General features: G+C 42.5%; 1 protein-coding gene across 13 annotated transcripts in view; it reads left to right on the top strand.

Moving 5' to 3' along the window:
• Nucleotides 1-557: 557 nt before the first annotated feature.
• MCTP1 (multiple C2 and transmembrane domain containing 1) overlaps nucleotides 558-14,096 on the top strand; it is a 534,125-nt gene continuing 520,586 nt past the window's right edge. For all 13 annotated transcript variants that reach the window (XR_012330780.1, XR_012330776.1, XR_012330779.1 and 10 more), the window contains exon 1: nucleotides 558-1,559. Coding sequence is in view for 8 of the 13 variants with exons in the window: in XM_073802301.1 (XP_073658402.1) it covers nucleotides 837-1,559 (723 nt within the window). In the remaining 5 variants the exon portion in view is untranslated. The remainder of the gene's footprint in view (nucleotides 1,560-14,096) is intronic.

The raw sequence follows: 14,096 nt of genomic DNA, 5'->3' as shown, positions 1-14,096 counted from the left end.
CAGAAGAAATCGAACTCTGGTCTTGGGCCCAGGCCGGGCAGCGGGGCGGGGGCAGCGGCGTTCAGCCTCAGAACTCGGTCAGCTTCACCTCTTGGTGTGGACACTGGGCGCTTCGCAGGACCCACTGAAGGCGCATAATCTCCACTCGAGCTCACTTCGTCGGACCTAGGATGATTGCCGGAGGGCGAGTCTAGCGGCCGGCCCGGAGCTAGCTGCGTGGGTAACAGTGGTCGGATCCTGGGGCGCAGCCTGGCTCTGGTCCCTAACCAGCTCCACCCGGCTCTCGCCAGCGCGTCCTCCCACCCAGGAGCTGGAGGATGGTCCCGGGGCGCGCCGAGTGTCTTCAGCCCGATCCTCCCTGTTGTGTGAGTCGCACGCGCGCCCAGTTCGGAGGCAGCCACCCTCGCCGCTGCTGACAGGTGCTGCCCGGAGGGCGTCGGGTGCGGTCCCAGGCGCAGCTGGAAACGCACGCCAGGTGCGTGTAGCGTCCCGAGCCCGGAGCCAGAGAGGAGAAGGGGCCAGGGCGCGGCCTGGGGGACTCCAGTGGACTGGAGCCGCGGAGCGCGGAGCTAGAAACTTTGCGGCGGCCGAGATTTGGCTACAGCGCCAGCCCACCCCCGCGGGTGCGGGAGGAAGAGGCAGCGCCGGAGTCCCGCGGCCGGAGAGCCTCGGCGGCGGCGGCGTCTTTTCCACGCTCTGGCCTGAAGCCGCCGGTCACTCCCGGCTTCTGCTGCTGCGTCCGCCGTCGTCGCTGCCACCGCGGGGCTCCGGGAGGAGGCGCAGCCGGAGCGGACGGAGAAGAAGGAGGAGGGGAGCGGAGGAGCAGGGGGTGAAGGATGGAGCCCCCGGCTGCCGCGGCGGGCTCGCCCGAGCCTGCGGCGGCGTCCTCTTCCTTCCAGGCCCGGCTCTGGAAGAACCTGCAGCTAGGAGTGGGCAAGAGCAAGGGCGGCTGGGGCGGGCGCGCGGGGGTACCCGAGCGCCGCACTGCGGACACCCCGTCGCCCTCCCCGCCACCCCCGGGGGGTAGGCGGGACGCACTGGCCGGCTTGGGTGGCGCGGGCAGCAGGTGGAGCGGCTTCAAGAAACGGAAGCATGTGCTGGACCGCGTCTTTTCCTCCTCCCAGCCCAACCTGTGCTGCTCCTCGCCGGAGCCTCTCGAGCCCGAGGGTGCGAGCAGAGCGGAGCAGGGGTCCACGCTGCGCCGCCGGATCCGCGAGCATTTGCTTCCCGCGGGCAGGGGCCCGGTGGCAGCCGCCGGAGCAGCCGGAGTGACGCCTCCTGGCGGACGCTCTCCGGACTCAGCTTGCTCTTCGTCCTCTGCCTCATCCTCCCTGTCCTCCTCACCCCAGCCGCCCCCGAGGGGGGACCGCGCCCGAGATGAGGGTGCACGGCGTCGGGGCACCGCGGCGCACTTGTGCCATCAGAAGAGTTCCTCCCTGCCGGGCACCGCCTGCTTGGAGCAGCTGCTGGAGCCGCCGCCGCCGCCGCCTCGAGCTGAGCCAGCACGGAGCCGAGCAGAGCCGCGAACCACGAAGGGCGAGGCGCGCGGCAGCAGACGGGTGAGTGACAGGTGGGCGCGGCCCGAGCCTAGGTGCGCGGGGCCACGCCTCCAGCTGTGGGCGATCGAGACCCCGGGAGTTGCTGGCGGGGTAGGGGTGCTACCAAGTTCAAGCAGTGGAAAGAAAACGTCCCGCTCCTGCTTAGTAGAGTACTGACTTGCGCTCTGACTTTACTTTTGACAGAAATAATACCTACTGCTAGAAGCTGTTTGAGTAGCTTTCCCAGTTGCCGATGAAAGTGGAAGTATTAATTGTAGCCAAATAGGAGAGGAATAAAGTTAGACACAAAATGGGTACTTTTTGGAGATCTCCTAAAAGGACTGTCCAGCTAAGTCTCATCTTGTCAAAAGAAAAACAAGCAAACCCAACAACTTGCAGGGAAAATTAGAAATGCGAGGAGGTGAATTAATGGCAAACGTGAGGTCATGTCTTGGGGAAACCCTTTAGGCAGAAGTCTGTTCATCTTCCAGCCCTCCCTTCTCAAAACTTTCTGCTGCGAGTGGATCGGTGCTTAACAAATAGCGTGAGTGTCGCTTCCGAGTTAAACCGATGTTCCTATGGCCTTTTTTGTTTTGATAGTCATCTGAAGTAGTTGCGTTTAGATTATTCTGCTGTAGACGTGATGTTGACTCTCTGGTCAGGCAAGAGTCAAGTAAAAATGTACCTGTAAGATCTGTAAAGCGTTCCACTGAGCGGCAGCTTTTACTCCCTCGGTTTTGTGGAGGCAATGTTCTCCTTTTGTAAATTTTTATCAAATCGTGTTAATGCTAGCAAATATTTTGAAAGTTCCATTCTGCCAGAGACCTAAAGAACTCTTTTTTGCCAATACATCTTATTTTATTTAAATTCTAATTATTTTGACTCTGATTAATTGTTAGGTTAATGACATATACATTAAAACTTTAATTAGATTAAAAGTTGGGTCACAAAAACCATGAGGCCATGCGTTGAAGGGTAAGATATGGGAATAGATGGGATTTCACTTGAAAATGTTTATAGTTTATTGGCTAATTTATTAGGGTAATTTCAGAAAGTAAACCAGAATACTAGTATGTTTTGTTGTTTAATAAACAAAATTGCTTGCAGTAACCTGATGTTACTAATGCTCTAGAAAACACCTGATGGTTTAGTAAAAGGTTACAGTTATTCTCAGAAGCGTAGGCAGAAATAATACTGACAAAAAGCCTAAATAAACCTATCTTTCCTTTTATCTTGAAAGAGAATTGACTAGACCTCCTGTTTCTGGTTCCAAAATGAGGTAAAAAGTGGTTTTAAAAAGATTGTTTAAATTCAGTGTAGATGAATACTATATATTTAAAAAATATTTGTATTTGAGTGTGTACCTAATCCTAATGTATAAGAATTTTAGAGCTGGGGTACTTGCTTACATTTGTTTTTATTAACTTTTATGATCAAGAATGATAAAAAATAAGAATTGAATTAGTTTGGAAGGCAGAGATCATATTGCTGCAAATGTTAACTTACTAAATAACTTTGCAGTTCACTGAACCAAGATATTTTCACAGTGAAAGCAGAGAATTCAGAATTAATCTTTATATTCATTTTTACCCAAACGTTTTCAGACACTATCAATCTTTATTTGAAAAACTGCTATGTAAATATAAATTTTGTATACAAAAGACCAAAAAACCTTTTTTGAGAGGATACTAAACAAACATTATTGTGTGTGCTTTCACTATATGTTGGGCACTTCCATGATTTAATCCTCATAGCTGCCCTACATGATAGAAGTTCTTGTTGCTATTTTATGCATTAGGAAATCAATGCTCAGAGAAATTAAATAATCTTTCCAAGGTCACATGATTAATATATGACAGAGAGAGTTTTTGTCATTCTCCACAATGTTTTTCCATCGCTACAGCTACGTTTGACAACTTTTAGAACTTTCTATGTCTCTGAGATAACTTCAGTCCTATTGATTAATACTTGCAAGTTTACATACATTCTGGATTCCTAGAATCAGTTCTGTGATGGATTAGGTGAATTAATTTGTTCTTTGTTCTCTGTAATGCATTGTTGCATATCTTTTATATCACATTTACAAATGACATTATTGATCATACTGTCTGTAGTTCTAAAGAAGCTTCTCATTATAAAGAACCAGCATTTCAATGAAGTCATAGGAGGAATACAAAAGCTAAAATATCTTTCCAAGAGTAGGTGAAAAGTGGAGTGTAGGCAGGAAAATAAGCCCTGATGCTTTATTGTTGATTCCCTGCATCTGCTGCTCAGGAAGCCTTGTGCCCTGAGAAGTGGACAGTTTTCTCCGTTACGAGTCACAAATCCAGTTTTCAGCAGCTCTCTGTCACTAATGCACAACAGAGGATTCCTCAGTCCTCTAAATGCCTCTTTGCCCAACTCAAGGAGTCTGGCTCACCTCTCTGAATGGAGAGAAGAAAGAAATGGAGTTGGAATCTGGAACTGGAAGAGGACTCTCTAAGGTGTCCAGGAGTAGGTGTAACTCGGCAGCACACTTCCGAGCTTCCTGCATGTCTCAGAGATCTTTCCTTGCTCTCCTAACACCTCATTGCTGAAGATACTTGGGCATGGGGAGGAAGCTCGTAGCACATGCAGATTTCAGTTTTATTCACAGTTCATAAGCACAGATGGGAACACATAAAAAGAAAAGATGCTAAAAACATTAAATCCATCTTCAGATTGCCTAGATAGAAAGCACTTTCTCTCAAGGAAGAAAGAAAATTCGTTGCAAAATGAGGCAAATTGCTCACATTTTCTCTTGTTCTCTGCTTGATCCTGGCATCAGCCATGTTCTCCAACACACTCCCCACCTCTCCACTGCCCAGCCGAGCACGAGGACACAACAACATATGGGCACATACACTGACACTGAGTGGAGATATTAAGCAAAACCAAAAAAATCATTTTGGACTGCTAGGGAAAGAGATTTGGAAGTCACTGATGTATAATAATTACAACTAAACAAACCATTCTACCTCCTATGCCCCTGTCAGCCCTCTTGCTATTATGTTTTCTTTAGCCAAATATACCTTTGAATGACAGTTTAATAGACTTAATAATGCCTTGCTGTTGGGCCATGTGCATTATTTAAAATGTTCTGCTTTGAAAAAAAAAAGAAACCCCGTTCTTCCCACTGATTCTAGTTCACGTGCTGGGCCATATTGTCATACCAGATGCATTTCATTTTCTGCAATGCAGTTGGGAAAGATGCATTCTCAATTTGTGTGCATATCAAAAATGTGCCAATTTTATGTATTCTATCTTGATGAGTTACTAAAATTATACTTTGCTAGAATCAGAAATTCCGTTAAGATAAAGAGTTAGGAATGAATATGTTGCATTTTTTAAAGTGTTTTAACAAAAGTGTGTAGTGTTTATGAATGTTAAACCTTTGTTGTTTTATTTCAAATTCATTTTGTTAAAATTGCTGTCATCGAGGAGCAAAAATGATTTTGAAAAAAAGTGGATAAAATATTCAGGGTATGATAGGAATATCCATTCATTGGGATAAAATTCCTAAAACACATATGAAAGCCCCCCAAAAAAGTGGAAGATATTTTCTAAGATTAAGTCTAGACATGAAGTAAATATTGCTTTATTAATTATCTGATCTTTTAAAGAAAGCCTGTATTTTCAAAAACTATTAAAAATGTGATTTGGGTAATTTTTGCTATTTATTTTTCAGGTGTCTTTAATCTTACTTCAAAGAACCTAACTTAGTCTTGGGGAAGGCACAAGTTTTAAAAATATTCCTAATGTAAATCATTAAAACCACTAAAAATCCCCCAGTAATCTAAAAAATAAGCTCCTAAAAGGAGTGTTAGTAGCTTTTTCAAAGCTTTTGCAAGTGAGAGAGTGAGGGTGAGATCTTAGAACATTTTGGAGCAGCGTGTAAAGTTTGATGTGTGATTGCATTCTTGAGAAATATTGGGACATCAGGTTGTTTCAGAGAAAGGGCATAAACAGAGTGATAGGTTTACTTTGGAGTGGAATTGTTTCCAGTAACTTTTAATTACTATCAGGTGTATCTGGTGGATCTGAGTAGAGCTGTGGATACCGTATAAATGCAACTGTTATGAGGTAGATGTTTGAAATTGGCTTGAAACCTGTCTCAGTAGGCACTAGCAATTGTGTGCTGTTATTATTTTTGAAAGGTATATTAAACTTTTGCCACTGCCACCGTTACAAGTAGGTGGGTGTTGAAAACAATTAACAGGGGCTTTGATGGTCCTTTTCATTGAGGATGTAAATTATTTTCCTTGCAGTGGTGGCAAAAGTAGCCTAAAATTAACCCAGGCAGTACTGGTGACATCACAGCTTCACACAGTAATGAAAAGATCTTATATAACTTTTGGAAAATATGTGCACATTATCATAAAAATGAGAATACATACTTGGAGGAATAAAATAAATTTAACAGATTCATAAAGAAAGTAGGACAAATATTCCCCCTTTTTTTCTGTTGCCCCATTGTTCGGAAATATGGGATGATTTCACAAGATTAAAGGTTAATAATATGTCTTTGGCACCACAAGGAAACATGTAGTATGATTTCTTTGCTCATAAGGATTATCAGAACGTTTGCCAACTCTAGACTGATGAAGAGTAAAAAAGTATGTGTAGATAACATTATAAGCATTGAGAAAATCTGCAGATTCACAAGTTAGGGTAATGCATTTTTTAGTTAAATCATCGTTACTTACAGTATCGTAGCAGACATCTATTTTAGATAAGCAGAAATTAAGTTTTTGAAATCTGAAACTTTTTTGCTTTGAATTTTTTATTTTGCTGGAAAACTTACTAAAAACTATATATTTCCCTGCCTCAACAAACCAAGCATCCTAAATAAAAGGACTTGGAAACAAGAAGGCAAGAACATCATTACATGACCATAAAGTGATTTTGAAACTTTTCCAAGAGAACTTATCTCTGAACTTATGTCTTGATATCTGAGAGCCATTTTTGTGAATACTGGCTTTTGGGGCGGGGAGTTGTTTTATGTGAATGAAACAGATATTGTCTTAACTTTCTTTAGGTAAGCTCGCTTGTTTTCATAAAATTACAGTATAACGCATACCTATTTATGATAAGCTTATCTTCCTATAAAGTTAATTATTCAAAGGTGTGAGGCACTCTTCCTCAAGTCCTTTTTTTCACTTGCCAAATAATCTTTACTGTCTTTATTTGTGAATTTTGATTTGTCAACTACCATTGAAAATATCATTTTTTTTCCCTGCATGGTGAACTTTATGTGCTATCTTGATTTCTTTGTCATTGTCAACCTTTTCTTCTAATTTACATTGCTTTTTATAAATCACGTGTGGAAAGTGATTACTGTACCTCAACAATTCAGGATTGTACGCAAATATGTTTCCCCCTCCAATGTATACCAGTTTCTTATCATTAGAAAGGTTTTTTCAGCAGAATAGCAGGCCACAATTTCCCCAGTGTCCCAAGTACTCCTATTTAATATTAGTCTGAGTGCAAGCAACATAAAAACTGCATTTTCAATATAATGAGATTTTAAAGTCCTGCATACTACCTTCTTGAGAGAACAATTTTCCTATGAAATCTGTTTGAGATATTTTATGTCAGCCTTATTTCCCATTCTCTTGGGCCCTAGCCAATCTGGAAAATTATGACACATGATAGGCAAATGGGACTCTGGACATTTTAGGATCAATGCATCCTCTTAATCACATGGGTTTTATTTAGAGAGGCTCCTTCAGTATTAGCAATCTCACTGTATTTTGCACTGCTAGAGTAGAATTCGGCAAGCCTTAGTACGTACAGTGGACCTATTTAATCAGCATTGTAAACTGGATCGGGGAAGACTACTCAATAAATGGTTGCTGAATGAACGAACGGATGAATGGATGGGCTGGAGCTGTTCAGAGATAAGTTCTCTTGGAAAAGTTTCAAAATCACTTTATGGTCATGTAATGATGTTCTTGCCTTCTTGTTTCCAAGTCCTTTTATGCCTGGCAAATGTAGTTGACATTCCCCTCTTCTCCCAGTTGCTGGCATGGCTTTCCTTTAATTCTGGTTCATGTCTGAGGGCATAAAGGGAGGATTTGACCACCATATTGTGCTCACGTGGGGGATGGAAGAGTGATTTCTGCTTCCGAGGTCTCTGGCTCAAGGATGCATTTCTTGTTACTGGTCTCCGATTCCAGGTATCTGTTTTGCACCCACGTTTCCTTGTCTGGCCTATGAGATCGTACCCCGACACCTGGATCACCAACACCTGTTGACATGTCCTCACTCATGATCTCTGAGCCTTGAACTCTCCTTGGATCTAAGCTCAAGATACTTTCCTGCCTGCTTCCTTGCACTTCTCCTCAAACCCATTTACTTTAACTAGATTAAAACCCCAATCTTGATCAAGAATCCTGCCCTTACTAGCCTGACTCATTCTGTTGCCAAGTGTGTGAACTGGGGTTCAGACGGTTGGTCAGTTGCTTTTCATAGTGACTACCTGTCTAATGCTGAGCCTATTTTTAGAACACCAAAGACTCCTCCAGAAAATCTGCATTGCCTGTCGACTGCATTTGCCTATACAGGGCGTTTCTTCCCTTGGAGGACTGGCCCAGAGCTGGTCGTTGCCTCTGTGTCCCTACTTCCTCTTCTCCTATTTTCAAACTCTCACCATGTCTGCTCTTGGACATCATCACCCTTTTCCTTTGTCCTGCTTGCTTTCTCTTCCTCCTTAATATCGTCTCTCTTTCTGATTGCAAGACGAGTTTTGTAACTGACCATTAAGCATCTGGAGTTGTGCTGTCCCATATGGCAGAGCCACTGGCTGCCGAGCACTGGAAAAGTGGCTAGTTCACGTTGAGACGGGTGGAAAGCATAAAGCGCACACCACATTTTGAAGCCTTAGCTCAAAGAAGAGGAAGTAAAATATCTTATTACTAATTTTTTATGTTGCTTGTGTGTTGAAATAGTATTGTGGGTATATTGGATTAAGTAAAATATATTATTAAAGTTAATTTCACCCACTCCTTTTCATTTAAAAAGGTGGCTGCTAGAAAATTTTAAATTATATATGTGCCACATTTTTATTTCTGTTGGCCAGCACTGATCTAGAGCAGGTGTTCAAACTCCATTACCCACAGGGGCCATCGAAATAAAGAAAATGAGCAAAGGTTTGATGGGGCCCGTGGTGAGCGAGGAAGCCGGTGCCTCATTCGAGGGGCAGCTGCTTCTCAACTCCAGCTGATTATTATCATGCAGTGAAAGCAGTGCTGCCAGGGTTTCTAGATTCTTTAACAGAAGCCAAAAAAATCCAGATTTTTGCGTGAAGTCTCCAGAATCTTGAATTTTTGACAAAGAATTGATTTTTAGAAAAACGCAACACAGACCAAATAAAATATATCTCTGGGCTGACTTTAGCTATCAGCTTGAACTTCTGACTCAGAAAGCTCATGTTTGATTTCTCCTCTCCCCTCCCAGTGCTAGATGAATGTTATCTGGACGTAGTAGGTGTCAGTACATTTCACAGAATAACAGCATCAGGAGTGGTGGGATGGAAGACGGAATGCGGCGGGTTGGAGGGTGCGTGGAAAGATGAGGTGGGGACAGAGAGAGTGGCCAAGCAGTTTGGCTCTCCACAAGGGATCAAAGAAAGTGGTGATGAGAACACGAGAACCATGCTGGGATGGGATCATGGGCAGGTTTTTGTTTTTTGGTTTTTTTTAACATTTTTACTGGAGTATAATTGCTTTACAATGGTGTGTTAGTTTCTGCTGTATCATACGGTATGCTGACACACATGTATGGAATTTGGGTTTTTTTAATGGATATCACCTGAGTGGGTTGATGAGTCAGCGCTTGTGGAGGGGGAGAAATTGAAGTTAAAGGAGAACGGGGGTTAATTGATGGATGAAGGCCTTAAGGACTCAGGTGGGGGTGGGTCCCAGAGACCAGGGGAATGGTAGCGTCAGTGGAAGAAGGATCCTCTCCCTTGCAGATGGAAGGGACGGTGCGGGTGTGGATGCAGGTAAGGAGTAGGCTGGGGGGGCAGCAATTTGAGGGTGTTGCCACCCGATGGCCTCTGCCTTGTTTTGAAGTGTGCTTAGGATTCGGACACAGGGAGATGGAGGAAAGAATATTGCCATAGGCACAGAGGCGAACAAGTGCCCTATGTATTCAAGAAATGGGGTATCACTAGTGGGACTGAAGCCTAGGGTGTGGGGTAGGGTAGAGGAAAATGAAGGTACAGCTGAAGGTCTGGGATCTCTGGGGGTTGAGGAGCGTATCTAGGGAGGCAGAGGGACCCCCGGAGGCATTTGAGCAGGGGAGACAGGGGCACGTGAGCCTCGGAAGGGTGATGTTGGCAGCAGGGGCAGGCGACCACTCGGAGGCCAAGGCAGTCCCGTGAGAGCCTGATGTTGGGCAGGTGACTGACCTTGGGGATGGGGAGATGGAAAGATTTATTAAGACCAGGGATGTAGCTGAACCTTCAGGAAAAGGGAGAGTGAAAGGAATAAATTAGAGCACATGTCCTCCTTTACTTATGTTTTTGATTTTTCCTGGTTCTGTTCACAAATGCTTGTATTGAAAAGTATTTTCCGTTGGGAGGGAGAGGGAAGGTTAAGTTTTGAATTTGCATTTGTGTAAAATGGTTAAAGGTGCCAGGCTCTTGAGTGCCAAATTGTCACCTATTTACTGTAATAGCTCAGATTCTTTTTTAGAAACTTATTTTATTGAAGTATAGTTGATTTACAATGTTGTGTTAATTTCTGCTGTATAGCAAACTGATTCAGTTATACATATATATTCTTTTTCATAGTCTTTTCCATTATGGTTTATCACAGGATACTGAGTATAGTTCCCTGTGCCATACAGTAGGACCTTGTTTTTTATCCATTCTATATATAATAGTTTGCATCTGCTAAGCCCAAACTCCCAATCCACTCCTCCCCAAGCCACGCCCCCCCACCGCCTTGGCAACCACAAGTCTGTTCTCTATGTCTGTGAGTCTGTTTCGTAGATAAGTTCATTTGTGTCATATTTTAGATTCCACATATAAGTGATATCATATGGTATTTGTCTTTCTCTTTCTGACTTAACTTCACTTAGTATTGTAATCTCTAGGTCCATCCATGTTACTGCAAATGGCATTATTTCATTCTTTTTTATGTAAGAGCTCATATTCTTCATATTATAGTTATTTTGGATTCTTCCATGAGTAAAATAGTTATTTTCCCTGCAGTATTAGGCACTGAAAATAGTGTTAACGGAGCGAAAAAAGGGCAAAACATATGTTTGGCAGTTTAAAAAAAATAAAAGGTAAAACAAAACCCCCTACACATTTCTGTTACATAGATTTTTTATGGTGTCTGATGTCAGAGAGACTAAATATTTGGGGAAATATTTATAATGAAAAGGTTTGGAATTGAAGGACTCTGTTGGCAATTTTCGATCTTAAGGCATTGTGGCTCGAATGTATTGAAATATGCATTCTCTCTCAGATGCAGGGTTGACCCATGCATGACACAGGATCAATTTCTGAAAATTACAAATAGTTACTCTCTCAAAATAGAAACGATATTCTATCTGGACCCTTAAGCCATATTTGGCCCTTGTTCTTTTATTGAAATGTAAAATAGCTTTTTTTTAAAAAAATAGCTTTTGATAAGAGAGAAATTCAGCATTTCTATAGTTTCCTTTGAATAATATTTTCACCACACCAGACTAGAAGTCTGAGTGTTTTCCAGAATCTCTTTGGCGATTGGAATAGGTTTTGGAGACAAGTTCTGTGTCACTACAGAGCTGTTGCCAAACCTCAAGCTCCCTGGCGGTTGGAACACTCTCCTTCAGCGTGGCCGCTGTCTCCTGGCTGAGAGCAGTCACAGGCTGCGCCTCCCTTTTCTTTCTTTGCCTCCCTGGACTTTCAAAAGGAAGCAGGAGTAGGGGGCAGGGGCGGGGTCCAGCTGAGATTGGGATCTCGCCTGGTTCTCTGTGGCCTTGCACACATGCCCTTTCAACTCAGTGGCTTTAAGCAAAAAAAAAAACCACATTGACTTAACCAGTTTGGTTATCGCCCCAGTCCCACTCTGCTCCCTTCGGCCTGCTAGGTGGCATTCGTTTACTCCAGACTCAGGCTGCTGCTTCTGTGACTCCTGAGACTTAGGGGAATGGGAGAGTTGGGAGGGAGAACGACCTTTCGCAGTTAGCTTCCCAGGCCCCACGCCCTCTGCCTCTTTTCAAGGAAGATGGAGCTTTGTAAGGTGTTCTTAATCTGCTCCTCTCTACCTGACATTTTCACTGTCCCCAGTGCCAACGTTTTTCTTCCTGGGTATATGCCAGGGTATGAGGAAGAACTTTACGGGCCTTGCCACGAGAGGGTCTTTGTGTATTTTGAATGACCGACCGTGGTTAGTCTGTGTACCTCTGTCACAGGACTATCCAGGTGGTATATTCTTTGGGTCCTGGCTCTTCATTCTCTGCCCTCCTGCCACTTGCCTTTCAGCTGTGTCATTTCTCTTTCTTTCTGGGAATAAGAGCAGAGAAAATAAAAAAGAAAAGTCAGGCATTTTTTTTTTTGTTAGGGGCTTTCATAATTTTTTTCCCACAGTGAAGTTTAAATAATTGGCTCCTATAATGTTTTGACATTTTGTGTTGCTCTGACATAGGCTGTACACACCCACACCCACGCACACCCACACCCACACACAATTATGCCTTAACCTAGTATGGTTTATACACGTACCTGTTTTTTCACATGCATCATATTTCCCACTGGAGTCAAAGATAAACAGAAGAACTCCAAAATTCTTCCACCTAAATTTAATGTGATAATACTAAATTTCAGTGATAACATAGTCCTTACAAATGGTCTAGGTTCATTTAGTATGAGTAGGTGTACAATAACCAGCTCAACCAATGAGAAAAAAAAATTAGAAGACAGTTTTTATCGTTCACTATGGAGTGTGTTCTACAAAGGGAATGAGTAATCTTCCTTTGAATTTAAACTAATGTATAAGGAATACCTTTTCTTCAGTAAGAATAATCATTCTTCTGTAACTATTCATCTTATTTACAGCCACCGTGGAAGAGAGGTCTTTGAATTATTTCCTTAATCTTTTGCAATCTAGATGTCACAGTAACTAAGATCTGTCGTTAGTATTTTCGGCTTGGCCTGGCTTTACTCTCACAAAGTGATCCTCACAGATAAAAAATGGGGAGACATTTTGGAGAGTTTCCTTACTGATACAGTTCACCTTTTAATTAGAGAAAAAGTGATCCCTTTATTCTTATTTTTTTTAATTGCGGTATAGTTTTACAATGTTGTGTTAGTTTCTGCTGTATAGCAAAGAGAAGTAGAGTTCCCTGTGCTATACAGCAGGTTCTTATTAGTTATCTATTTTATACATATTAGTGTACATATGTCAATCCCAGTCTCCCAGTTCCTCCCACCACCACCCATCCCCCCGCCACTTCCCCCCTTGGTGTCCATTCGTTTGTTTTCTGCATCTGTGTCTCTATTTCTGCCCTGCAAACCGGTTCATCTGTACCATTTTTCTAGATTCCACATATATGCGTTAATATACGATATTTGTTTTTCTCTTTCTTCACTTACTTCACTCTGTATGACAGTCTCAACCCTAAAGAGTTATACCTTTAGGGTTGTAAAGATGTATTCTCATAATCACAGAAAGCTCAATTTTTGAAATCACCTGAAAAAGAGAGTTGGAGAATAACTGAGTTAGGACCAAATGGATCTGGGACAGCAGAGCTTTTGTTTGTGTTGGCTGCTTAAAGGATGTTCTATTTTCTGTTAATGTTGCTAATGATTCTCAATGACTCTTTTTATAACATAACTCTCTTAATTATATATGGATGGCATTTTGAATGGTGTGTTTGTAAGTGCCCATTTCATATTTGAAAATCTATTTTTTTCTTTCTAGGAGTATAAGTCTAATGTGAGTTCCAGGCAGCTACACAAATTTTGTTTGTATTTGGTGCTAGAGCTTTGTACCAGGTTTGTGTGGACTTGTTTTGCATAAGTGTCCATGACCATCTTTGTAATGTTATCTGCTGGGGTAGGGCTTGGCCTTCACTCCCCTGCCTTTGAATTAATATTTGTTAAATCACAGTGCACACTCTGTCTTCTGAAGTTTCATTATATGAGGTAGGACATGCTCACGATGGTCCTCTGACCCCCCTGGGCTGGGCTCTCTTTGCTCAGTTGTGTCATGTTACCTATGACATGAGGCCAACTAACTATGGGTCCTCTCACCACCATTTTATTTTATTTAATTTATTTTTCTTCTAGGTTAATTGAGATATAATTGACATTAACACTGTATAAGTTTAAGGTGTACAGCATAATGATTTAGATACATCATGAAATGATCATCATAGTAAGTTTAATGAACATCTGTCATCTCATATAGATATAACATTAAAGAAATAAAAAGAAATTTTTTTTCTTATGAGGAGAACGCTTAAGGTTTAATGTTATAACAACTTCCATGTGTAACATAACACAGTGTTAATTATATTTGTCATGTTGTACATTACATCCCT

Source organism: Tursiops truncatus, chromosome 3, assembly GCF_011762595.2.
Source record: "Tursiops truncatus isolate mTurTru1 chromosome 3, mTurTru1.mat.Y, whole genome shotgun sequence".
Taxonomy (NCBI): Eukaryota; Metazoa; Chordata; class Mammalia; order Artiodactyla; family Delphinidae; genus Tursiops; species Tursiops truncatus.
This window is presented reverse-complemented; position numbering and strand designations above follow the sequence as displayed.